Source organism: Lepidochelys kempii, chromosome 4 (genome assembly GCF_965140285.1).
Source record: "Lepidochelys kempii isolate rLepKem1 chromosome 4, rLepKem1.hap1, whole genome shotgun sequence".
In the NCBI taxonomy this organism is placed as follows: Eukaryota; Metazoa; Chordata; order Testudines; family Cheloniidae; genus Lepidochelys; species Lepidochelys kempii.
The window spans coordinates 96,287,802-96,313,435 of NC_136383.1; the positions used below are offsets into that span (position 1 = coordinate 96,287,802).

Here is a 25,634-nt window from a genome sequence, read left to right on the forward strand (position 1 = left end):
TGTAGCTGTTTGTTGATAATAAACCATAAATATTTTTTGTTTTTAATGACTTTGTCTCACGAAACACCTTAAAGATTTGGATGTGTAGTATGAAAGGAGACATCATATCTCGTACAAAATTAGACAGCCTGTATGTGTGATTAATGTGAAATGATTAAGGTTCCCTAGGGTTCGGAAGCAATACTTAATTACACAGGTGCAGGCTATATAAAATATTTACACATTAACAGTCTCTTGGCTTGACTCTTCGTAATTACATCTTCTCTTAGCTGTTCAGTTGCTTGGAGTGTCACACACACACATTGGAAGTTACACACCAGATGGTAACTACTGAACGTATAGCTTATATTAAATATACAAAGCATTCTAAAGTGAAAGCACTTTAGAATCATACCAGAAAAATTATCTGAGCACAAACATCATTCTTTTGTGCTGAATTTTTAAACTAGAAATGGGGTGTCCTCTGTCTTCAAGCATTGTGAAAAAGAAGAAAACTTGCTAAATATTTTTAAATGGTAATAACCCACTAAAATACCAATTTCTGGGGCACTCCTGGGATAACTTACTGATGTCTATACATGAAAATATAAAATACCAAATGGAACAGTAAACTAGAAAAATTGCAGCTAATTTTAATTTTTGAAATATATATATATGCTTGGCTTGCCTTGACCATGCAAACACTTAAATATGTGTAACTTCACTTGCGTGATTTGAGTGGGAGTACTCACATGAGTGAAGTTATGGTTAGTGTGTGAACCATTTCATTTGTGGTTCACATGGGTCAAGACTTCCCTGGAATTCACTATATGCCAGACGTGTTGACTACTAAATGGATAAAGTTAAGTGATATGAAGGATGAAGAGTGATCGGTTACCTCTCAGATAATTCTGAAATTCAGAGGAATTTAAAGTGCTACCAATGTTTCCAGTGTAAATTTCTGTATTTTAAAATTTATAACTCAGTCATAAATTATTTGTTTCCTTCTAAAACTTTATGGACAAGATTTTGACTATTAACTTACATCTTTGAAATAACTAAATTATGTAAAAATAAAAATCAGTAAGGATGCTAAATTACGGGGGGGAAATAAATTTGTTTATTCAGTGTTTTTTCTTTCACTGATGGTAAAGTAGCTTTTAATTGTAGGACTGACATTTTTCATTTTAATATTACAGACAAGTATCATAGGGCTTGTGTACACAGTGGGGGTGATGTGTTTTTTGAGTGTGTGATTTCTAAACTACACTAAAGAGTTACACATAAATTGATCTGGATAGACCCTGGTGGTGCACTTTAAAGTAATGCTGTTTGAAACAGTACTATGTTAAAGTGAACTAGGGAACCTTTGGTATGCACCAGGAAGTTCTACATGGACCAATTAATCCGCAACACACTAATGCATTTTAGAAATCGCTCTCTGTAGACAGGTTTCAGAGTAACAGCCGTGTTAGTCTGTATTCGCAAAAAGAAAAGGAGTACTTGTGGCACCTTAGAGACTAACCAATTTATTTGAGCATAAGCTTTCGTGAGCTACAGCTCACTTCATCGGATGAATACTGTGGAAAGTATAGAAGATCTTTTTATACACACAAAGCATGAAAAAATGGGTGTTTACCACTACAAAAGGTTTTCTCTCTCCCCCCACCCCACTCTCCTGCTGGTAATAGCTTATCTAAAGTGATCACTCTCCTTACAATGTGTATGATAATCAAGGTGGGCCATTTCCAGCATAAATCCAGGGTTTAAAAAGAACGTCTGGGGGGAGGGGGTAGGAAAAAACAAGGGGAAATAGGTTACCTTGCATAATGACTTAACCACTCCCAGTCTCTATTCAAGCCTAAGTTAATTGTATCCAATTTGCAAATGAATTCCAATTCAACAGTCTCTCGCTGGAGTCTGGTTTTGAAGTTTTTTTGTTGTAATATCGCAACTTTCATGTCTGTAATCGCGTGACCAGAGAGATTGAAGTGATAGTGGCTACACTATCAGAGGCTCGTTCACCTGCGCATCTACCAATGTGATATATGCCATCATGTGCCAGCAATGCCCCTCTGCCATGTACATTGGGCAAACTGGACAGTCTCTGCGTAAAAGAATAAATGGACACAAATCAGATGTCAAGAATTATAACATTCATAAACCAGTCAGAGAACACTTCAATCTCTCTGGTCACGCGATTACAGACATGAAAGTTGCGATATTACAACAGAAAAACTTCAAAACCAGACTCCAGCGAGAGACTGTTGAATTGGAATTCATTTGCAAATTGGATACAATTAACTTAGGCTTGAATAGAGACTGGGAGTGACTAAGTCATTATGCAAGGTAACGTATTTCCCCTTGTTTTTTCCTCCCCCGCCCCCCAAGACGTTCTTGTTAAACCTTGGATTTATGCTGGAAATGGCCCACCTTGATCATCATACACATTGTAAGGAGAGTGATCACTTTAGATAAGCTATTACCAACAGGAGAGTGGGTTTGTGTGTGTGTGGGGGGGGGGGGGGAACCTGGATTTGTGCTGGAAATAGCCCAACTTGATTATCATACACATTGTAAGGAGAGTGATCACTTTAGATAAGCTATTACCAGCAGGAGAGTGGGGTGGGGGGAGAGAGAAGACCTTTTGTAGTGGTAAACACCCATTTTTTCATGCTTTGTGTGTATATAATAAGATCTTCTACACTTTCCACAGTATGCATCCGATGAAGTGAGCTGTAGCTCATGCTCAAATTATGCTCAAATAAATTAGTTAGTTTTATGCTCAAATAAATTAGTTAGTCTCTAAGGTGCCACAAGTACTCCTTTTCTTTCTCTGTAGACAGTATTACCCTACTGTGTAGACAAGCTCTTAAAACATTTGGGAATTACTTTTAATAATAAACTTTTACATTACAGACAATGGTTTGCCAGGATAAAGGAGAATAATTTTTTTTCTGATCTTCACATTAAAGTATCATGTGAAATCTATGAATTAAGAAAACAAAGGTTTGGATCCAATACATTAAAAATCCTGAAAAAGCTGTTATGAATGGTCATGCCAAGACCAAATATCCAGGGCATAGGAGAGGGCCATGTAGATTTTGATACAATGTGGGCGCTAATCCTGTAAGGTATTCACCCAGGCAGAGAGCATTATACCTGTGCAGATCCCTTTGCAAGATCAGGAACATAGACTGTAGTGTAGAAGTCTCTACGCAGGAATTTATATAATAATAATTTCAACCAGCAAGCTCTCAGACAATTTATCTCTATTTCAATGAGTCTCTAGATATGTTTCTATAATAAAGTTTTATGCAAAAATATGGTCGGTGGTGTCAAATTGCAATAGGAAATTGTCTCCAAGAGTTTCTCCATTTTGTTTTGTAAACTTCTAACACACGATGATTAATTAATGTTGATTTTCGGTCTGGACCAGTCCTGAAGCAGCAGTGCAATAGGATACCACACACATGTTCAAATAGGAGGACCTTGTCCCTGGACTGGCACGGTCTGGGAATACTGCGGAGGCAGGTAGCTGAGGCCCTGACAGGAAAGGGATTGGAAGGTCAACTTGTGGCACTGTCTAGCAACACTAACTGAAGTGAAATGTCACTGCGATATCAGGAATTTTGAAGTTAAATAAAAGATGGAATTGAGGGAGGACTCCAGTAAGTTTCAGTTGGTTCTGGAAAGAGGGTTAAGGAAAGAAAAACAATGTTATGATGAACTAATCTTAGCATATGTGCAGCGTGTCTCAAGTGGCACGTGACCAGGATTCATCATCGAATCTGGTCCACTGGTTGGATCATTAGCTTCCCCAGGTTGGGCTGGGTACTGATGGGGAGTGCAATGTGAACGGTGATCCGTGCCTCCCCAATAGAAACCAAAGAATTCAAAGTCTAGTCTGAGTCACCTTCCTTTTTATGTTTTTCTTTGGATTTTCCCAAGTCCCAAACTGGCACTTGATATTATTTTCTGTAAGTACCTCAGCACCTCTGGGCAACTCGAGGATAGTGTTGGTCTCAGTTTAGAATGCCCTCGTTTTCGTTGGACTGTAGCCCACCCTGAATGCTCCACACACTTTTTTTAAAAAAATGTGTGAATGATATTCTGTGTCTACAGTGTTTTTTATTTAATCAGAGAATTTGTGATATCATCAGTTAAACATTTCACTGAATACATGGATTTTGGTATAGAATAATTTGGTCTGAAAGGCTTATTAGTTCATTCCTCTGCATTGTGGCAAGATTCATATAACTTCTGTAGAAAAAGTTGGTGGATTTACAGGTTTCAGCTGAATGAGAGTGAGCTGGAATAAAGTACCATTATACAGGGGTCATTCCAGTTCAGCCCCAATATTATCTTTTTCCATCAGTTCACAAGAGTTTGCTTTATCTTCACCATACTTCTCTTTTTAGAAACCCTCAGCCCTCTTACACTCTACCTGAAATTTGTTTATTTGTGCTGTTCAGCCTTTCAGGTTTCTCAAATAAACACTTAGATATATTTTCTTCCTCAACAACTAATATTCTTACCCTTTTAAAGATCCTTTTTCTCATTCATTTATTTTTCTTTGTGTCCCTGTCTCTTAAGTAAAGTGATATTCTGAAGCATTGCTTCAATCAGTAGAGCATAGCCTTGAGTTGAAAGTGATTCTAATTTGACAGACTTCCTTAAGGAAGGTTTGTAAGGAACAAAGACAAAAGTCAGGTATTGTTTCATAGTATATCTTGTTATGAATATTTAGTACAAGGAAAACAAGTTAATCCAACAGAGAGAAGCAGAGAAAAATTGGATAGGGGGAAAGTGACACTGTTAATGCAAATAGCCAAAAAACATTGGTCCAAATGGAAAAAAGTGGGAAAAAATTAGTGTATTCTCAAATTTATTATTATTATTTTTTTGCTGGTTGCAAGACATTTTTTTCCTGCTTTTATAGCAGCAGATGCTTCTGTGCCATTTTCATCAGCACAGAAAATGGCTCCAGTATAATTGTAGGTTAAGAATAATTTGAAAAATCCTGCAACCTGTTCAGAGAAAATGGTAAATAATGCTAAATATGTGGATTTTGTATACTTTTTAAAAAAATATCTTGAAAATCTGTTTTGGCCATGAACAATTTATAGAGTTCTCTCCAATAAGTTATTGAATAAATTAATTTGAGAACCTTTATGTTCAGTATATAAAATATCTTCTTCTAAGTTTTTGAGTTTATTTTTATCTTGTTGCCTTTTTCCTTAATTGTATCTTGCAGCCAGAAGCAAATTTAGTATGAGCAGAACATGGGGAGATACTTTTTTGTATCTAATCTTAGCATTTTTGAAGGTTTAAGGTGAATTCCCTAAATTAATCGTTTAGTTCCTTGAAGCATAGATTTTCAGAAGGGATCTAACTGATGGTATGAATTTCATTAGTTTCTTTATATTATACTAAAAGTTTATTGCTATGTTCTCCCCTACATGGGAATAGCCTGTGGAGGGCAAAGGAAACCACAGGATTTCACTTTCCCTCGGGTGTGGGATTTATCCTCGGGGGTGGGCCACAACAGCAGGAGCTGGTGGTTTGGTCCCTTTAAACTATGGATCTTAAGGAATCCTCAGGAAGCAAATTTTCTCTCTACTGACTCTTCCCTGCCATAGGATCTATGGCTCTTATAGGTTAATTGTTTACAAGCTAGGGGTTCCCAAGGGAAAGCTTTGCTGATCCTATTAACTACCACTAAATTCCAGGTACAGTGTAACAGGATGACAGCTACTGCAGGAGCTGTTCTATCCAGGAGCTTCTGCAGCATGGCTGTTTCAGGAACATCTATCTCCTGAAGGCAGGGATCCATAGCACAAGTTAATTCAGAATTAGGTTGTATTAATTTGTGCTGCTTTGCCTGGTAAAGTGGGTTAATAAATCTGGAGGAGGTCAGCCTGAACAGAGCTTTTTAATATTGGGGAATTTAATGGGAGGAAAGAGATGGTCTAATGTCATCTAAATGTCGTATTCTCCCTCTACAGCAGTTGAGTAACTCCTGTTCAAGTCCATGGGAGTTACTCATATACTGTGGAGAGATGGAGAATAGGGACTCTATGATTGGCACTTAAGCTGTATCTATCCTAGGAGCTAGGGATGTGATTCCCCTGCTTGTGTACACATACTTGTACCAGCTCTCATTAAACGAGCACAAGTATAAAGAGCCGTGTAGCCATGGCAGCACGGGTAGTGGCAACGGAGATGAGTACGCAGTCACCTGAAACCAGTGGGTACGTACTCGGCACAGCTAAGCCAGGCCTGTGCTGCTGCTACCAGTGCTTCTGTGGCTGCACCACTATTTATACTCACGCTAGCTCCATGTGAGCCAGGAAACCACACTCCTAGCCCCCTCTGGCACTCTTTGCAGAAAACTCTCAGCATCTCTCAGCTTGCTGATATTGATTGTAACAGTGTTAAAAATGCGCATTTGATGGATTATATAGCAGTTTCCTTAGAGACTCATGAATGAATGAATGAATGAATGAGGTTAGGGACATTCGTTGTTTGTTTAAAAAAAAACAACACGCATGGAAGTTGTGTTAGATTGTTCAGAATTGTTTTTGTTGCAAGAAGTCTGCCTGTGCTCCCTACTAATCACCTTTTTCCGTGCATTGTCCTTTTTTCTTCCTGTGATCTGGAAATTATTTGACCCTTATGCTGTATATTGCCTTGTATTTCAATGTTTCTAGGTCACACTATATTTAGAGTTAGAATACTCAACAAATGAAGCCCAGAGAAATGGAAATTCCATTTTTCTCTGAATTGCTGTTTTGTAGCAGGTCATAGCAGTTATGGCCAACATTCACATTCAGACTCATTTTGCTTGCTTTCAAGATCATACCTAAAGAGTAATCTCATTGTCTGTTTTTAATTCATATTAACTTTTCCTTGTTCCAATCATTTGTTTTGGTAAGTAACTGTAGAAACATCTCCTCCTGACCCCCCACCCTCCCCCACCCCTCCAAATGCCATTGTATAGTGGACTAACTAGTTGAAGTTTTGAGGGGATCTGTTCCCTAACCCATCCTGTAAATATCAATGCTAACAACAGTGTCTTGTGTTTTTTTTTTCTTGTTTTTTTTTTTTTTATCAATGTGCTTCTTCCTGTGTGAATAATTATATGTCTAGAAACAGCCATGGAGTGATTTTGCTGTACTGAATGGGGGAAAGATTAATAGTGACATTTGGAAGGCAAGTATATTGTCAGATTTTAGAATATTTAATATTATTACCCTTGTTTTTGCATGGCAGTGGCTGTATTTTTGTTTTGTTCTGTTTTGTTTTTTGCCTCACAAATGTCATTCATAATATAGGCCAAAGTAAATGGGGTATTGCTAGGGATATCTAGCACACAAACATGCTGCCATTTTCTGATCTTTGCACTTAGAATGGATTCAGTCTAAATCAACAGGGTAAATATCATGTTGTAAAAATAAGATGCCTGCACTGAATGAAAAATAATGTGAAAATATATGCATGCCTTTTTTAACTTTATCCAGAAACACTGTATGCTTCTTGGCAGGGAGGATTTTATTTCCCTTTGAAATTAGAGGTAATTTGCTGTAGCACATGCCTGAAAATGTATTAATAATGGTATGTTTATCTTTAGGACCTTCATGCAGCCACAGTGAATCCAGACCCCAGTCTAAAAGAATTTGAGGGAGCAACATTACGCTATGCGTCTTTGAAGCTCAGGTATGTTGTTTTAAGAAATCTCCATAGAGTGGCCACCTTGAATATGTTGCACGATGCTATAAACTATTTTGACTGTAAACCCTATTTTCAATATTTATTCAATGTTGTCTCATTGTTGCCTTGTACTCCCCTGTCTGTATCCATCCGTTTCTCTTGTCTTATATTTAGGTTATAAGCTCTTTGGAGCAGGGACTATCCTTTTGTTCCATGATTGTACAGTGCCACTGTGGGGTTCTGATCCATGACTAGGGCTCCTAAACGCTGTGGTAATACAAATAATTAATAATAATAATATTTTTTCATTACAGAAATGCTCCACAGTCTAATGAAGATGATTCCTGTAGCATCAACAGTGATCCAGAAGCCAAGGTCTGTAAGAAAATATTTAAAAGGGATAGCAATTTAAGCTTGTAATTGTAAACAATGCATGCAGGGAGCAAGTTGTCTTGTAGGTTTAAACTTAAATACCCCATTCAAGATGTTAGTTGAAATGGTAATATTTTGGCACAATGCACATAGATTTTAACTATGTGAGTCTCTAAGAGTATGTATATACTGCAATGTAAGCCCAGACTCACATTCAGTCTTCAGCCCAAACCCCCTTCCATCTACATGCAAATTTATCAGACTCGGGCTGGGTCCAAGGACCTACAGGGGTGGAGGGTTTGAGTCAGGTCAAGCCGAGACCCAGGGTTTGAGCTCTGTTGCTTTGCAGTGTAGACGCAGCCCCCACATCTCGGATCCTAGGAATCTGCCAAAAGTATCCCACAGGCCAGCTTCCTTTGTCATATCTACTCCAATCGACTCGAGGAGGTTTCTGTCTTGTTTGTGCTTTCACTGTTCATGCTCGTTCATGCACTTTTTTTTTTTCTGTGTGATTCTGTTGTTACTGGTATTTTGATGTGGTAATGGCACCTAGCATGCCTGGCAATCGATGAATGCTGTGCTTTTCTAATACATTTATAAATAAAGCTTTTTATTTAATCAAGAAAGTTGATTGCTATCCCCGCATCACATCATACAATGTCCATGTAAAGTAATAAAGGTAAATACATGATCAGGGACAATTAGGCGTTAATAAGCAAACACTATTCCCAGTACAGTTGTCTATATGAATCCATACTTCATTCACTTCCTTACATCAATCCCTACTGTGAATCCCTTCTTCCCCATTTCATAAGTCATCATGTCATTCATAAATACACTGCATGGCAATTAATTCCTCACCCCTCCCCAAGCACTGAAATATCCCACAATCAGTGAGCTCCATCCCCACAAGCACATTCATAAAGGGGCTTATTTGCCCTCTTCCGCTGGGCCATGCAAGTCCATAATGTGGGAGCACAAAGCATCCCTGACTTCTGTTGCCCGGGTGCATCCAGCTCCAGCTGTGGCAGCTGCACTTTCTGGCTGAGGGAACCGATTCAGTGGCCCCTTGCTGACATAGGTCCATTCAGGGGGAAATGGCTCACCTCTAGCTTCACAGAGATTGTGAAGAGCACAGCAAGCCCCAGTAACGTGGACAGCATTGGTGACACTGGCATCCAAACAGATCTATAAACGTCTCCAACAGGCTTTCAGTCTGCCAAAAGCACATTCTACACCTGCTGGGGGTGTAATTTTGCCAGGGCCTCTGAAATCAGGGTACAGTTTATAAGCCAACGCAAAAGGGGGTATGTGGGGTCCCCCAGAATAACAGTGGGAACAGTAACTCCATTTCTGACCATGTCAGTTGGTGGGACTGGTGTCCCAGCCTGTCCTGAATGTAGATTCCTGATTGGCAAAAAAACTCTGGCATCGTGAACTTTCCCAGTGCAGCCACGTTGCCATTCATAAATTGGTCTCTCTGGTCCATAAGGGCCTGCAAACCAATGGGGTAGTACCCATTGTGGTTTATATACTTGTGCTCCTTGAGGAGGGCAAATTATGGGCATGAGTCCCATCTAGGGCCCCAGTGCAGTTTGGGAATTCCATTCTCTCATAGCCAGCAATTACTTCAGGAATATCTTGTATGCGGGCACCAGGGAGTCTGGTACCTGGTTGGTTTGACTTGGGTCTGCGTGCTGCAATGTGGACGCTGGAGCCCCAGGTTCGAGTCTGTGTTAGAAAATTGTTAATGTAGGGTTAACAATTGGTGTAGATATTCAAGCCTTATGTTCTCTAACCCAGGGCCAGCTGACTTGAGTCCCACTCAGCCTGGGCTTACATTGCAGTGTAGCCATACCCGTAATGTCAATAAAAATAGCAGGACTAAATCCTCATTCAAGTGGACTGAAAATATACCCTTAAGGGTGTTGTTTTTTAAAACTGACTAAAGCCAAGAAATTCAATGTTAGGGTAAGAACTCCTATTGACCCCCATACTTAACTGACTCCTTTGGTAGTACAATTAAGTTTCACACCTTGAACTGAGACCTTGTTGCTACTGTAGGCCAAGTATCTCCACACAGCGGTGAATTAAGGACTGAATGTCAACCTAAAGTCTGAAATACCTTTGTTGTTATTTTAGTAGAGCTTAGTTTTTTTAAAAGTCTGCATGTTTGAGCACATATCTCCACATCTATCATATAAGTATTTTGTGGGCTGCTTTGATGTGTTGTACATGTACATTTTTTAGGGATGCTCATGATCTCTAATTTGAAATCCAAATAATTTATATACTCTTTTCTGCTATGTCATCAATCTACAATGGCAGAGGGAACATAATCTTCTTATATGTTAAATATGCTATTTAACAGATTTAATAGGTACAATGGTATTTCCAAACACACTTTGGGAGAAAATAGACTGCTCAATGGACTTAGTTTTCTGTTTGCACAATTATTAGTCAGTACGTGCATTTTGAGTTAACAGGCTGATCATTTAAAAAGCAAGGGTTCAAAAAGGAAAATGTGGTAATCCTAAATTCTGAGTACAGTTTAACAGGATGACAGCTGCTGCTGCAGTAGTGAGAAGCATAGGTCTTCACACACCAGCCAAGAAGCTGGTCTCTTAAAAATAAATCTTACCGGGTGATGTAGAACAAGGAGGTAATATCTGGAGAAGTTGGATTCTGCACAAGGTGATTTTGCAAAGGTTAATATTATAAATCTGTTCCGCAGGAAAGCCTGAGGCAGTATTGCTGTAGGCCACCAAGAAGTTTTGTTTCTTCCATCCCCTTCCCTTGCTTATATGTCTGTTCATGTAGAATGCAAGCTCTGTGGGATAGGAACCAGCCTTCTACATCAGTGCAGCACCTAGCATACTGTTGACACGGTATAAATGATTAATAATAACCGAGCACTTGTGTTTCTGGGATCTCCACAATGGGCAGGAGAAGGGACCATGAGGAATGAAGTCAGGAATATGAAGTGAAAGAACTGTATTTACTGTGGGCCCTTTCTTTTCTGTGTCAGTTACTGTAGTCAGAGTTCTTTATATGCTGTGCACCATTGGCTTGTTGAGTCGTCATAGGGGTGGTGGTAGTAATGTCTAAATCTCTTGTTCTGCTGTGTGATTTCATGACACGAACATTATTTTTTTATTTTCATAGCACCTTTCATTCCTCAAACTCTTTACAAACTACATACGTTATGGACACCATCATTGCACTGTACCTATCTATGACATGAGAGGCTGGCAACGACTTGCTGCATGATACACAGTACAGGGATGGGAAATGTTGGCCAAAGGGTCTAGGGCAAATCCTTACCCTTATGAAAAGTGCCATGGGATCTCTAATGCCCACCACAGACAGGGGTTTTACAATATGAACCCCTTCCCCCCCCAGTAAACTCCATTGTAGTCAGTTTATTCAGAAGGATATAGGGTTGAGAGAGCCCTGCTTAGATTTGAAGCGGTGATTTCAGAAAGGCTAGATGCATCAAACCAGTAGTTTTAGCCCCTGAAGCATTCCCTTTGGCATATCATCTGTATCATCTTTGTTATATTAAAATCAAAAATACAAATCTAACATGGCAGAAAGTACAGTTTTCTTCCTTTGATTTTTTAGGTGAATTTGGTATGTTTTTTTTTCTACTTCTGAAGAATTAAAATCCCAAACCAGACAGATTTTTTTATGTTCTATTTTATTAAAGTGACAGCAGTTTTAAAACATATTTACAAAGAGAGCTAGTCAGTATGTTTTAAATAATAGAAAAAAATTAACAGTTATTGTTTTAACACCCCCCCAAACAGTTCTGAATATTGTACCTTTTTCAGCAAAGAAAACTGTTTGCCACCTTGTGGACAGCCATGAGAATTATTTTCTTGCAAAACATATTTCTGTAAATGTCTAATTATATTTGAAAGTGTTGGTGCCAGGAAAGAGCTCATAGCTGGTGTTCAGGTAGTTTCTGGTACAGGTTAAGTGTGATTCATCAACTAAAACAGTCAGATACAAAACAGTAAACAGAAATTGTTTCTATATGCATTTTGATTTAGGGCATAAATTCAAATTTTAGATAATTGGAAATTGGATAACTGAGGTTTACCTGTAATAGAGAAGATAGAAAAGTGAGAAAAAATGATTGATTGAAACCAACTGCTTTATTTAAATAATGTATTTCAGTGGGAATTTATTGAGGAGGAGACAATGCTAAGCTAACCACTAGTTCAGTATATAAGCATTTTACTTCAGGGAATTATCTGTTTGTTCTAAGATATGTGAAAATGAATTTGATTTGGAGTACACAGTGGACAGCTGCTCAAATCACAGAAACCGCATCCCTCTTGGTTAATTTAAGGCCCAATCCTGCAACTTGTTAAATGTTACCTGGAAGGTGCTGAGGGCTCCAAACTCTAATGCTGGAATGGGAATTGAGATGCTTAGCACCTCCCAGGATCAGTTGCACAGACTGTAAATTCCTGTAGGCATGGGACTGTCTACATGATTGTAAAGTCCCATGTTTATCTACAGCACTATATAAAAAGTAATATTTCACCATGATTGGCATTCTGCTCAGAAGGAAGGTGTAGGAATGGCTCAGTGAGGTGGGAGGAGAGAGCAGTGGTTTACACTTTGTCTCGCTCACATGGGGTAAGAATCCTCTTCTCTCAACTTAATATGCAAAATGTTCATCTAAAACATAGACAAAAGTGTCAATGTACTTGATGCTGAGCTTGCTTTTTACTCCATGTTTGTTGTTTTACCTTTTCCTCATTGAAGGACTGTTGAGAAAGATCTCAGCTAGGCTTATTGGCTGTCTAGCAGACCTTCTGTACATTCCACTTGCTTGTCTTATTCACACCTAGCTATTGTTGTGGCTATTGCTGTGATTGCTCCATACTCAAGCCTTTCTCCCTGATTGGTTCTACTTGCCCCCCATTTCTCTTTTGCAATTGTGAAAGGATGGAAGATGGTATCAGAATCTGGCCCTTAATTTTGCTGAGTAGTACCTTCTGTACAGTTATTTCCATTGAAATCAAGGAGAACTACAGCATAAGAATCTGGATCTATGTGTTTGTTTCATGCAGCACTGAGCACATTGTCAGTGTTTCGCAAAAACATAGCATCTCAATTTTCATAAGATGTGGTGATTAGTTTAGCTTTGCCAAAACATTTTAGCACTATGCAAAATAATATTTTGCAAAACAGAAAGTAAAGCTGTAAACACCTGGCATTGTGCAGTCATATAGTAATGTAGCCACAATTCTTACGGACTTCTTACAGAAGAAGACACAACAGAAAATGTCTTGTCTCTTTGGATATTCAGTCAGCTAGCACATAATCTGTTGATTTACATTATTTGGTGGCTTGGCAATCCAAATTCCACTCCAAGGAACTGGACAGAGAACTTCGGGTTGAAGAAAATGGTGCTTTTTCACCAAGTTCTTAGGTATTAGAAGAGAACCACCAAGAAACGAGGCCTCCCTGGAAACCACTCTGTCCCAAAGGGTGCGTCTATGAAGTATGCAGTAGCCTGTAGCATTGAGGTCACAGACTTGAGCTCATGGGGCTACTGCTACCATGCTAAAAATAGCTGTGTAGACATTGTTTTTAAATTTGTGGCGTAGGCTGGATCTCAGGCTCCGAAGCCCCAGCCCCCACCCCCACCCCCATTTGGAAATGGCATCTACTTCTGCTAGACACATCATTGCCAAAAAATGGCCCTGCAAAAACAATATGCAGACATTCCCAGGGAGCTGATGGCCATTCCCAGAGGTGTAATGGCACTGGTTAGGCATATGCTGTACTTGTTGGCATCCTGAAATTCCTTAGCAAGCTGCTCTATTTGTTGGTCAATGCTTGGCCACCATACAAAACTTCTGGCGAGTGCCTTCATTTTTACTACCCTTAGGTGATCTATGTGGAACTCTTCTAAAATTCTTGTGTTCAGTTTACTAGGTATAACAACACAAATTCCCCACATGACACATGCTTGATGTATGGTAAAATCACCATTGTATGTGTATGGGTGCCAGATTAAGGCTGTCATTGTATTTACAGCCCTTCATAGTGGCTTCATAAACCCAAGCTAGTGTGGGATCCCTCTTGGTTTCTGCTCAATCACACTACCGTCACCGGGGCACATCTAATGTGAAACAAGTTGACAAATGTGATAGATTCTGTCTTTATTACAGGCCATCTTTCATCTAGCAAGGGCAGGCAGGAGAGCCCATCTGCATTTGTGTGCACTTCTGTTCTTTTGAATTCGATGTCCTAGATGTAACCAGCTAAGAAAAACGTCCTAACTGTAAGAATAGTAGGACAATGGAACAAACTGCCTAGGAAGATCATGGAATCTCCTTCACTGTAGGTTTTCAAAAGGAGGCTGGACAGCCATCTGTCTTGGATGATTTAGACACAACAAATCCTGCATCTTGGCAGGGGATTAGACTGGATGACTTTTGTGGTCCTTTTTAACCCTATGGTTCTACGATTTTATAATTCTAAGAGAGTCCAGCATTGCATATGTGCTGTCATTGTCATAGAAACTGCCTTCTTCAGATGAAGGATTGCTACTACGGGGTTGGTGTTCCATGACAAAGATGAATTTCCTCCCATATAGATACGGTTTGAATTTCTTCACACCCCATTCCAGACTGAAAGCCTCTTTGATTTTTTGGTGCATATTTACATTCTGAAAGATCTGAAGGAAAATTCTGTAGGTCTCTCACTGCCATCTGGCATAGTGTGCCATATTGCTGTCCCAGTTCCATATCAGGAAGCATCAATGTTAATTTGATAGGCAAGGATGGGTTAAAGTGTGTAAGCATGCTGCCTGATGTGACCAGTTCTTTTGCTTCCAGGGAAGTTTTTTTTTGACACTCATGTGATCAGATTCACTTTTGACTAGTTTGCAGTAAACAGTTTAGCAGATGTAATGCAGTTGCTAGATTTGTTAGAAGTTGGCTAATGTAGTTGATAAATCCTAGAAGTAATCTAAATTGGGACACATCCTTTGGCGGTGGAGATTTCAGGGCTGCTTTAATCTTCTTCTGAGATTTAAGTATGCCTTGTGCATCACAAATGTGCCCACTGTAAGCTACTGAGTCCTTGAGAAATTTCCATTTTATGCGATTGGCTGGTAACCCATATTCTTTTAGACATTTTAATACCCTTTGTAGGGTTTCCAGATGTTCTTCATCACATCCACCGGTCACTATAGTGTCGTTCAAATAACACTGTATTCTCAGAATACCTTGCAAAACTTGGTCCATTGCCCATTACCATAAACAGGAGCTGAAGCAGTGCCAAACGCTAGTTTGTTGTACTGGTACAGACACTTGTGTATGTTGATTGTGAGGTATGCCTTAGACTCTTCTTCTACCTCCATCTGTCGGTAACCTGTGACAAATCAATTTTGCTGAATCACTGTCCCGCTGCCAGTGTAGCAAAAATGTCTCAAATGTGAGGCAGAGGGCATTTTTAAACTTTCAGTACAGGTTTATGGTGACCTTAACATCTCCACAGACCCTAACTGCACCACACTTTTTTACAGTTGGAACAATAGGAGTTCCCCACTCGCTCCAGGGGGCCACTTTTGAAAGTATGTATTCTCTTTCCAGATGTTACAGTTCAGCATCTACCTTTGAACAGATACTGTAAAGAACAGGTCGAGCTTTGTAGAACTTGAGCTATGCCTTCTCAGCTAGGATTATTTTAGCCTTCGTGTATTTGAGTTCCTATCCCTTCTAGCTGTTCTTCAACTGTTTTAGTGGGGTCTGCTGAAAGTAACTGCAACATCTTTTATAGATTATTTTTTTAATCCAAAGGAACCTAATGTAACCATTCACAGCCCTACAGGGCTGGTCCCCCCTTTCTCAATGACACGTAAGTCTAATAAACTACGCTTATTTTTACACTCCACATTCACTTGCATCCAATTGGCACTAGCTTTTCTCCCATATAGGTTTTTAGCAACATCGGTGTCTCCCTCAGTTTGGTATTTTTAAAGGTTTTCATATTCTGAATGTGAAATAAGTCACTGTGGAACCTGTGTCTAATTCCATTCTGAGTGTTTTTCCTGCCACCCTTGGTTTCAAACAGATTGCTGACTTGTCAGTTTTGCTCACACTATATATATCCAAGCTAGCTTCTCTGTGTATACGTTGATATTCCTTTTCTTATACTCTGATTTGGTCTCTTCTTTTTTTCTCTTTATATGAAAAACATCTTGGATCTGACCTTTTTATTACAGCTTCTGCAATATGCATCTTTAAATTGACAAGAAGAAGATGGAAACCTTTTTCACACCAATAACGGTGTCTGAGTGGACCAGCTCTTGCATTGGGTTACAATTAGTTTATGCATTCCTACTTCTGTTTTAGCTCTGTTATGCTGTTCTATTGTATCCCTTGCTGTAACTTCTCCTGCGCATTTAAAAGTGAGATTTTCTCCGTTAAGAACCTCTACTGTATGCTTTCATTAAGCAGTCCGCACATAAAACTGTCTCTGAGTGCCTCGTTAAGCCCATCTTAAAAGCCAGTGTTCTGATAATCTTTTTATCTCTGTTGCAGAGGATACATTTACCTTCAAGTTGATTCCGCTTATGAAACATTAACCTTTCTGCTGTCATCAGGGGCCTGGATGCCAAATGTTCTTGAATAATTTGCACTCTCTCTTTAAAGGTTTTGCTTGCTGGCTTCTTTGGGGCAATCAGACTGATTACTAAACTGTATATTTTTCCTTTAATCACTCTCAGTAACACTGCTACCTGTTTTTCTGGGGCATCTCATTTACTTCAAAATACTGCTCCAGCCTCTCTCTGTATGTGGACCAGTCCTCGATGGCACTATGGAAGGCCTCCACATTTCCAGTATAGCCTGGTGTTTCACCTAGCTGCTGTCAGTGTAGTAGTTGGGAGTACTCTCTTCTGTTCTAGACTCCTCCCCAGCTCCGGGGCTGCAAGCAACGTTGTACATTGTTTTGCTTCTCTGATGCAATAGAAGGGGTTTGAAATCCTCATTGCCAATAGTAGTGTAGGGCTGACAGAGCCCAAATCTCTGATTAGAAACATAGACAGGTACACACAGTTGGAGTCAGGATGGCTGGCTGACTCTTGTATTGCAGAGAGAGAGAAAAAAAAACATAGTAACCACTAGATAACAACTGTTTCAACATAAGAAGTTGCTTATGAAACTATAACCGCAAATTCACATACACAGATTCAAGACTCTATTCAAAACATGCAAATATATCACATTAGCCTTTCTGATTTTTGTCCCTACATGCTTGTGCTATTCTTTTGTACTTCTCCTTAGCACAGCCATGTTTCTACTTTTTGTAGCATTCCTTTTAAATTTTCAAGTCATTAAAGAACTCCCGCTGTAGGCACAATGGCCTCTTGCTATTCTCCCTGTCTTTCTGTCGTATTGGGATAGTTTGCAGTTGTGCCTTTAATAGTGCCTCCTTGAGAAACTGTCAGCTCTCCTGAACTCCTTTTTTCCTTTAGTTTTTCTTTCCATGGGATGTTGCTTACCAGTTCTCTGAGTCGGTTAAAGTCTGCCTTCTTGAAACCCTTTGTCCTTATTTTGTTACTCTCACTCCTTCCTTCTCTTAGAATAATGAAATCTGTCATTTCATGGTTACTGTCACTCAAATTGCCTTCCACCTTGAGATTCTCTACCAATTCCTCCTGTTAAAGGTAAAAACATTTTGATTAGCCCTAATACTGTACACCAGCAATACATACTTGGAATCGGTGATTGAATAATGCTTGTGCTGAACAGCATGAATATCGGCCATATTTTGAGAGTTGTAGGTTTCTGAATATCCATTGGAAAGTAACCAGCTGCTGGCTATTTGAGAGTGCACACACTGGTTTAGCGGGAGATTTCCAGGTCTCATGAGACCATTTGAACCAATCAGTAGCCACTGAATTTAATAATTACTGATTGTCAAGTGACATTATTGTTTATTACTCAGCAATTTAAAAATCATTTTTCATTCATTTGGGAATGTTTGGAATTTTTTGAAGGACAAAAATTCCATAATCTCTGTTCATCAGATTTCCACACCAGATTAATCTCAGAGTAACGCAGTTACATTAGAAATGAATGTGCCAGTTCTGGGGGGCTTTTTTTGTAATGATCTGAGTTGAATGAACTACTTCTTCCATGCCAAACTTCAGTCAGTAAAAAAACTCAAACTGAATCATAGACCTCTGAAAATCTAGGGTTTTAATGGAAATGATGACATAGCCTGAACTGGAGAAGTGTGAAAATGCTATCCTATAAATCCAGGAAAGCAGAATACCATTAATTTAAGTAAGCTCTATCCAACATGACCTAAAAGAAGAAATCTTACATGTTTTGAATGTTAAGAACTGGAATCAGTATTCATTAGTCTAAATGCTTTTGTTTTCTTTGTTTGTTTTAAGCTATAGACATTTAATTTGAAATTTCTTTCTTTCTTTCTTTCTTTCTTTCTTTCTTTCTTTCTTTCTTTCTTTCTTTCTTTCTTTCTTTCTTTCTTTCTTTCGGTAGTCTCTCTCTATTTCAACTGGATGCTCCCTGAGACAGTAGTTGTGACATTCTGGGGCAAGGGTGGCCACCCTGTGGCTCTGGAGCCACATGCGGCTCTTCAGAAGTTAATATGTAGTTCCTTGTACTGGCACAGACTCCGGGGCTGGAGCTACAGGCGCCAACTTTCTAATATGCCAGGGGGTGCTCACTGCTCCACCCCTGGCTCTGCCACAGGCCCTGCCCCACTCCACCCGTTCCTGCCCCCTCCCTAAGCCTGCCATGTCCTCGCTCCTCTCCCCCCCCCCTCGAGCCTTCTGCATGCCACAAAACAGCTGATCAGGAGGTTCGGGGAGGGAGGGGGAGGTGCTGATCAGTGGGCTGCCAGTGTGTGGGAGGCACTGGGAGCGGGGTGGGTGGGAGCGAGCTGATGGGGGGATGCTGATGTATTGCTGTGGCTTTTTGGCAATGTACATTGGTAAATTCTGACTCCTTCTCAGGTTCAGGTTGGCCTCCCCTGTTCTGGGGTGTAATCTAGACCAGTGAGGGGCTTGTACACGCTGCCCCACAACCTTGGGTGCCTTTCAGTGCCTTGTTGCAGTAGCTCCCACTTAAGCCACTCTCAAACAGCCTTCCAGCATGCAAGACACACCCTGAGTGTTCATGCATAACTGCAACCTAACAGCCACACTTGGGTTACACTCTGGCTTTTACCAGCCTGGGTAACTCTGCAGGGTGACCCCAACACCCTGCCCATCCTGGATTTCCCCCAAAAATGTATTTTCTGGACTCGCCAGCCCTCTCCTGGACAGCCCAGAGATATTAGATCCATTGTCCCTTAAAGCTAGTACAAGTAGTGAGGCATAAAAGTCAGAAATGGTCACAAGAAAAAATAAAGATAAAATGCTTCCTAGTGCCTAATTTTACCTTAAATCAAGTTTAGTTTGTAAAGTTCTTTCCACAACCTTCAAGCAGCATTACTGACCAAACTTTTCAGGTCAGGACCCCTCCCTCAAAGTTCAACGGCTGTTTCTTTTGTCTTTTCAGGTACAAAGATGGAAATGGACAGGGAGAGATATACCTTGGGGTGTTTTCCCCTCACTTTTATAGTTCAGCCCCCCTCATAAAGTTCAATTGAGCTGAGCAAAGGAGACATGGAGTTTTACGGTGGTGGGGAAGTTTGCTAAGATGCAGATCTGTTTGTTCTTGCCCCATTTCTTACCAAGGAATGACCACTTGATAGGTGATGGCCCATCAGCTTTGATGACACCTGGCCTGGAGTCTACTTGTCCTTTGTCTGTGAGAAACAGGTTTAACTGCTCCCCAGACCTATCTGGTAAACACAGTTCAGTCATGATTTCAGTTTATGTTCATAATTTTACATATAATGTTGTTACATACACTTTACTATATTATTGATCAGTGAGTCAGTAGTTTTTAAATAGTACCTTACAAGGCATATTTTGTACAAAGATTATTACTGTAGTGTGTGGGGTGTGAATACAAGGGTGTATTCCATCACAATAATGTTTTAATTTTTTTAAACACAAAAGAGGGTCCCCCCACCCATCCTTTCCAGTTATGAGCTGAAAAGTACTGATATTTTGTTAGAAAGCAGCAGCTCTTGATTATTCGTTGGTTGCATTGGGATTATTGATTGAAACTGAAGTCAGTCTTAGTGATCATCATACTATCGTTGAAGGGGAATGTTGCCAATGTCCCTGCCAACTATCAATCTCTGTGGCTTTTCAGGGAGTGACAAGGACTGCAGTGTCTAAATTGGCTGTTCGCTTCAGAATTTGGCTGTCTGCCATTAACAGCATTAGGGCACATTCTCTGCCTAAGATTCGGCAGGTAAATAATGCAGCTGCTCTAAAATGTTCTCTTTTCAAAAGCACTTTTTTTAGGAATAGTAAATTAAAGTGCTAAAAATATATCGTTATAACAACTAAGAAGCGGGGGATAGGCACCTTTCCTTGTTGTACATTAGACCCTATGGAGGAAATGCATTTGCTTGCTTACTCCTTTCCCAGTTGCAATGCACTGTGCACTAAATTGCATGGTAGTCAATATTTTATAGTGTCCTCAAATGATATTATATATGATAATTACGATGTTGTGATATGATATAGTGTAATACTGATTCCCATCTACCAAAGAATACCTTCAACAATCATATTTATTTAAAAAAAATTATGAAATATGTATTCCCCCCAGGGAATTCAGACTTTTAAAGAAAACATTAACTAAAATGTAGCAGTTTAAAGGATAAGGTTATTATTGTTATTTAGCGTTTATATTACGGTGGTGCCAAAAGGCGTTCAGTAAGAGTAGAGCATCACTGTGCTAGATGCTGTACAAAGATAGACCCAAACTTGCACTGAGTTTTATGCATGGAAACCCCTGTCCATACATAGAGCCCCACCAAAGTCAAGTGTGGAATGCAGCTCAGGATAGTGACCATAGAGACAAACCTAATGCGTTCCCCCAAAGAGTTTACAATTTAAGAGGCTGACTTTTATTTATTTATTTATTTTTGGTAGGAAGGGTTACGTTTTTTCCCTTCGTATTTGGGAAGCTACAGCCTTTCTTGAGCCCTTCCTATATATCTGAGTTTTCAAACTATGATTGTTTTAGGGCTAGATCCTGTGAAGTGCAGAGTGCTCTTAACTCTCAGAAATACCATGTGCCACTGAGATTTTACATTGTCCATCACTGTGCAAGATCAGGCCATAAATGAATGAGATGGGAGGGCGTGGGGTGGAATTGAGATTTTTAAAGTCCTGACAGAAACACATTGTAAAACTAGTCATCTCAAGAAAGAAAATAAAAGTTGCCTTAAAATTGATCTACAATGAGAGAGGCTTTCCGGGTCTGCAATGCATGAATTTATGATCTGAGTTATTATCAACCACTAGCAACATTTTCTTGATCAAGAGATACTGTGTGAAGAACTTGCATTGTTCTGCTGGATTTCCAAGGAGTTGGAAATAGTTAAGATGAAATATGAGAATCTTATCTCTTGAAATACCTGGTTGGTATATAACTAATGGTGATTATATGTCCTGAGGGTTTCCATTTCTTTTTCACCAGTGACTGTTCCTGGGATAACTAAAACATAAAATACTGATAGTGTTAGCTTTGTGGGAGCATGAAGAGGGATCTTGTGGGTCAAATGCACACTTTGCCCTGAGGTGATGCTGAATTGTGAATATTGCTAATGAAGATGTGACCTAGTTAGGCTGTTGATTGGATATACGTATGTTAGCTATTGCTGAACCAGTAAGGTGTCCCATTATAGTGCATAAGGCTTTTGACCAATGAAGAACTCTCTATAATATGAAAGAACTCTGTTATAAATGTAGCTATGGGAGCAGTGAATATCAACTGTATTTGTGCAGCCATGCACAATAAATAAAAGGTATCTGATTTTAAAAGAAGAGGTAGCTCTGGCTCCCTGTAAGCTAAGTATATCTGGGTGTATTTAGCTGGGTTTTCTTTTTACATTTGAAAACATTTAGAAAGAGTTCGCCATGTACCTCTGTAATAATGATAGTGTAATGTTTGGTATCGCTTCTGACTTAGTTGTGCACTGTACTTTTTTTTTTCTTGGCTGTAGCATTTTTTGCACAGAACACCAGAAAAATCGGCCTTCTGACTAAGAACTATCCCATAAGGCTCTGTGTTTCATGATTTTTGATGTGCTCTGATTCAACACAGTAAACTTACTTCTGGACCAGCACCATTGATCTCTTGATTTATGAAGGCATCTTTGGTAACTAGATAAAAATCAAAAGTAGGAAACCAAAATGTGGCCATTTTCAGCCCCCACAGGGAACAGCATGTGTGCAAAGCTGCACTCACCATTCTGCAGATCACCGGGGAGGTGTGGGGGGTTCTAATATATTTCTTGACCCGGTTCCTGACATGCTGACAAAACTCACTATTAAAGTGGAAGTACAAACTCAGAGCCTTTTCTCAGATTTCTGTTAAAGCTCTTCCATTAATCAGCTGGCATGTGCAACAATATATTGGTGACACAGTCACAATTTGCAGCCCCCATGCCCCCCCCCTTCCCTATGGGAGATCAATCAAGTCAGTTCTGCAACATGTCTAGTTTTTGTCAGCTTTGGCATTGAACTGACTAGGTTGATTGTGAACTGTCCCTTGTGTACCCATTCATCATGTTGCAGCTATGGAGTGAGCTTGCCAGATTATATTTTTATGCGTGTCTTAATTATTTACGGTAGCTTGCACACTCTGTGTAAAATATACAAAGATGACAACCTGGTCTTTTTTACACAGGTTTTTTTAAAGAGAAGCTGGTGTGTAGAAAACTTGGGAAAACATTCTGTTGAGAGAGTTCTACTGATACTATACTATATGCTTTTCTTTTTCTATCCATAATGTGTCAAAAGTGCCATGGCATTTGTCAGGGCTGAATCCCAATTCTGGCACTTCGAGTGCAGAAGGTGGAAGCCCGCAAGGATTTTAAAAAAACTAATACTTGCCACTCCAGGCTGGTATTACACTCCCAAGGTTACAGCTTTTCTCTGACCTTGGCTTGGTAAATGGTGCCACCACCCAAATGCAAAAAAACCCCTTTGAACTCAGGAAGGAGCACTTAGGAATTCCTCCCTGTGGGGTACTCTCAAGCCCTTTCACACACACACACCCCGCCCCCAGGGAAGAGCTGAGGAAGAAAACAAAGGAAATTAGCTGTTGCCACCAACTAAACAAACAGCATAGGCACAAACCTCTTAGGACATCAGAAATCCAATCCTGTTCTTAAAAAACGTAAATTTGATTAAAAACAAAAAAGAAAAAAAAATACATCTGGAACTTTTGCTAGATTTTAAAAGAGCAATTCCAAAAATTAAGCACCCAACTAGCTTTCTTGGGAGTTCATCTTAAAGGTTACAAGCAAACAAAAGCCTCAGGAAAAAGAAAAGGAGTACTTGTGGCACCTTAGCGACTAACAAATTTATTTGAGCATAAGCTTTTGTGAGCTACAGCTCACTTCATCGGATGCATACAGTGGAAAATACAGTGGGGAGATTTATATACACAGAGAACATGAAACAATGGGTGTTACCATACACACTGTAACAAGAGTGATCAGGTAAGGTGAGCTATTACCAGCAGGAGAGCGGGGCGGGGCCTTTTGTAGTGATAATCAAGGTGGGCCATTTCCAGCAGTTGACAAGAACGTCTGAGGAATGGGGGGGGAGGGGGAATAAACATGGGGAAATAGTTTTACTTTGTGTAATGACACATCCACCCCAGTCTTTATTCAAGCTTAAGTTAATTGTATCTAGTTTGCAAATTAATTCCAATTCAGCAGTCTCTCGTTGGAGTCTGTTTTTGAAGTTTTGTTGTTGAAGAATTGCCACTTTTAGGTCTGTAATCGAGTGACCAAAGAGATTAAAGTGTTCTCCAACTGGTTTTTGAATGTTATAATTCTTGACGTCTGATTTGTGACCATTTATTCTTTTATGTAGAGACTGTCCAGTTTGGCCACTGTACATGGCAGAGGGGCATTGCTGGCACATGATGGCATAGATCACATTGGTAGATGTGCAGATGAACGAGCCTCTGATAGTGTGGCTGATGTGATTAGGCCCTCTGATGGTGTCCCCTGAATAGATATATGGACACAGTTGGCAAGGGCTTTGTTGCAAGGATAGGTTCCTTAGGGTTAGCACAGAGGAGATACATGAGCCAAAATAAAAAATAAACCTGATTGTGTCTAACTAAACATTCCCTATCCAAATAATTTCTTCTAGGTATGGAAAATGAATTTTCATACCTGGTTCAAGCTTTACACAGCATTCCTGCTTCTAGCATTGCTGCTCCATGTCTCTTTCCCCAGAGAACAACAGACAAAGGAGAAGTTTTTTTCCCATTTTAAAAAGTTTTAGCCCTCCCATTGGCTCTTTTGGTCAGGTGCACACCCCTTTTCCCTTACCTGGGGAACTTTGTTAACCCTTTGCAGGTAAAGTAAGCAGAGAACAGCCACCAAGAGGGACTTTATAGCTAACTGGCTGGCTGGGGTGTTCATAAAAGGGAGCTCCCCCCCACCCCTTTCATGTATTACAGCATTGTAAGAAGGTGGAGTGCCCACTCTGCTCTCAGCAGAGACTATTCCTACTGGTTATAGTCCAAACTTTTCCCCTTCCTGGCGTTTCTCTTTATTTTTAGCTTAGACAATAACAACAAAACAAAAAAATTAGTCTAAGCATTCTTCCCAAATTTAGCTATTCCTAAGGTTTTCCCTGCAGGACCTTATCTGCTCTAGAGCATTTCATGGAGCATATTTAAAAAATAAATCAATTACAACTTTTGTGTTGAATGACCCCACAGTAGTTAGGTGACTTTATTCAGCATGTATTTCTGGGTTCATTTCAATTTTCATTGTAGATCTGCCATTCACTTGAAAGGAGTAAAGACCTTTTTCATCCAAGTTTTCCCAGTCGCTCAGCCAAGATTAAGGGAAGAGTAATATGTAATAATAATGATCACTTGTATAGAGTTTTAAAAGCACTGTACAAACAGTATCTGGTTAATTCTCACAACACCCTACTACTCCTAGATGGGTAAGTATAATTACCTGTGTTTTATTGATGGGGGTGAGATGGAGATATTAAGTGATTTGCCCAAAACTGATGGCAGAGCTAGGATTACAACTCAAGATTTCCAGGCTCCAGTCCTGTTCCCTGTTCATTAGGAGCTTGATTGAAACCCATGGAAGTCAATGGCAATGACTGACTTCATTATGCTTTGGATCCTGTCCTAGACCACTTTGCTACAGAATACGTGATGATACTGTTAACAACGTTGTTTCTAAAGAGAGAGGGTGAAATCCTTCATTAGGGGCCCTATTGAAGTCAATTGGAATGTTGCCATTAACTTCAGTGGAGTCCACATTTCACCCACGTTTCTCAAAGTTCTCTATTATGCATGTTAACTTTAAAATGAAATGCAATAGTACTGAATATATGCTGCAGTTTGCTTTGTATTATTTTATTTATGTCAGTCAGATTTCACCATAAC

The 25,634-nt window shown here is 39.7% G+C and overlaps 1 protein-coding gene across 11 annotated transcripts in view; it reads left to right on the top strand.

Moving 5' to 3' along the window:
- APBB2 (amyloid beta precursor protein binding family B member 2) overlaps positions 1-25,634 on the top strand; it is a 319,944-nt gene that overhangs the window by 198,606 nt on the left and 95,704 nt on the right. For 9 of the 11 annotated variants that reach the window (XM_073342186.2, XM_073342189.2, XM_073342187.2 and 6 more), the window contains 3 exons: positions 7,132-7,194; positions 7,613-7,698; positions 8,007-8,067. In XM_073342186.2, the coding sequence (XP_073198287.1) occupies positions 7,132-7,194; positions 7,613-7,698; positions 8,007-8,067 (210 nt within the window). The remainder of the gene's footprint in view (positions 1-7,131; positions 7,195-7,612; positions 7,699-8,006; positions 8,068-25,634) is intronic. The other 2 variants (XM_073342194.2, XM_073342195.2) reach the window with 1 other exon arrangement.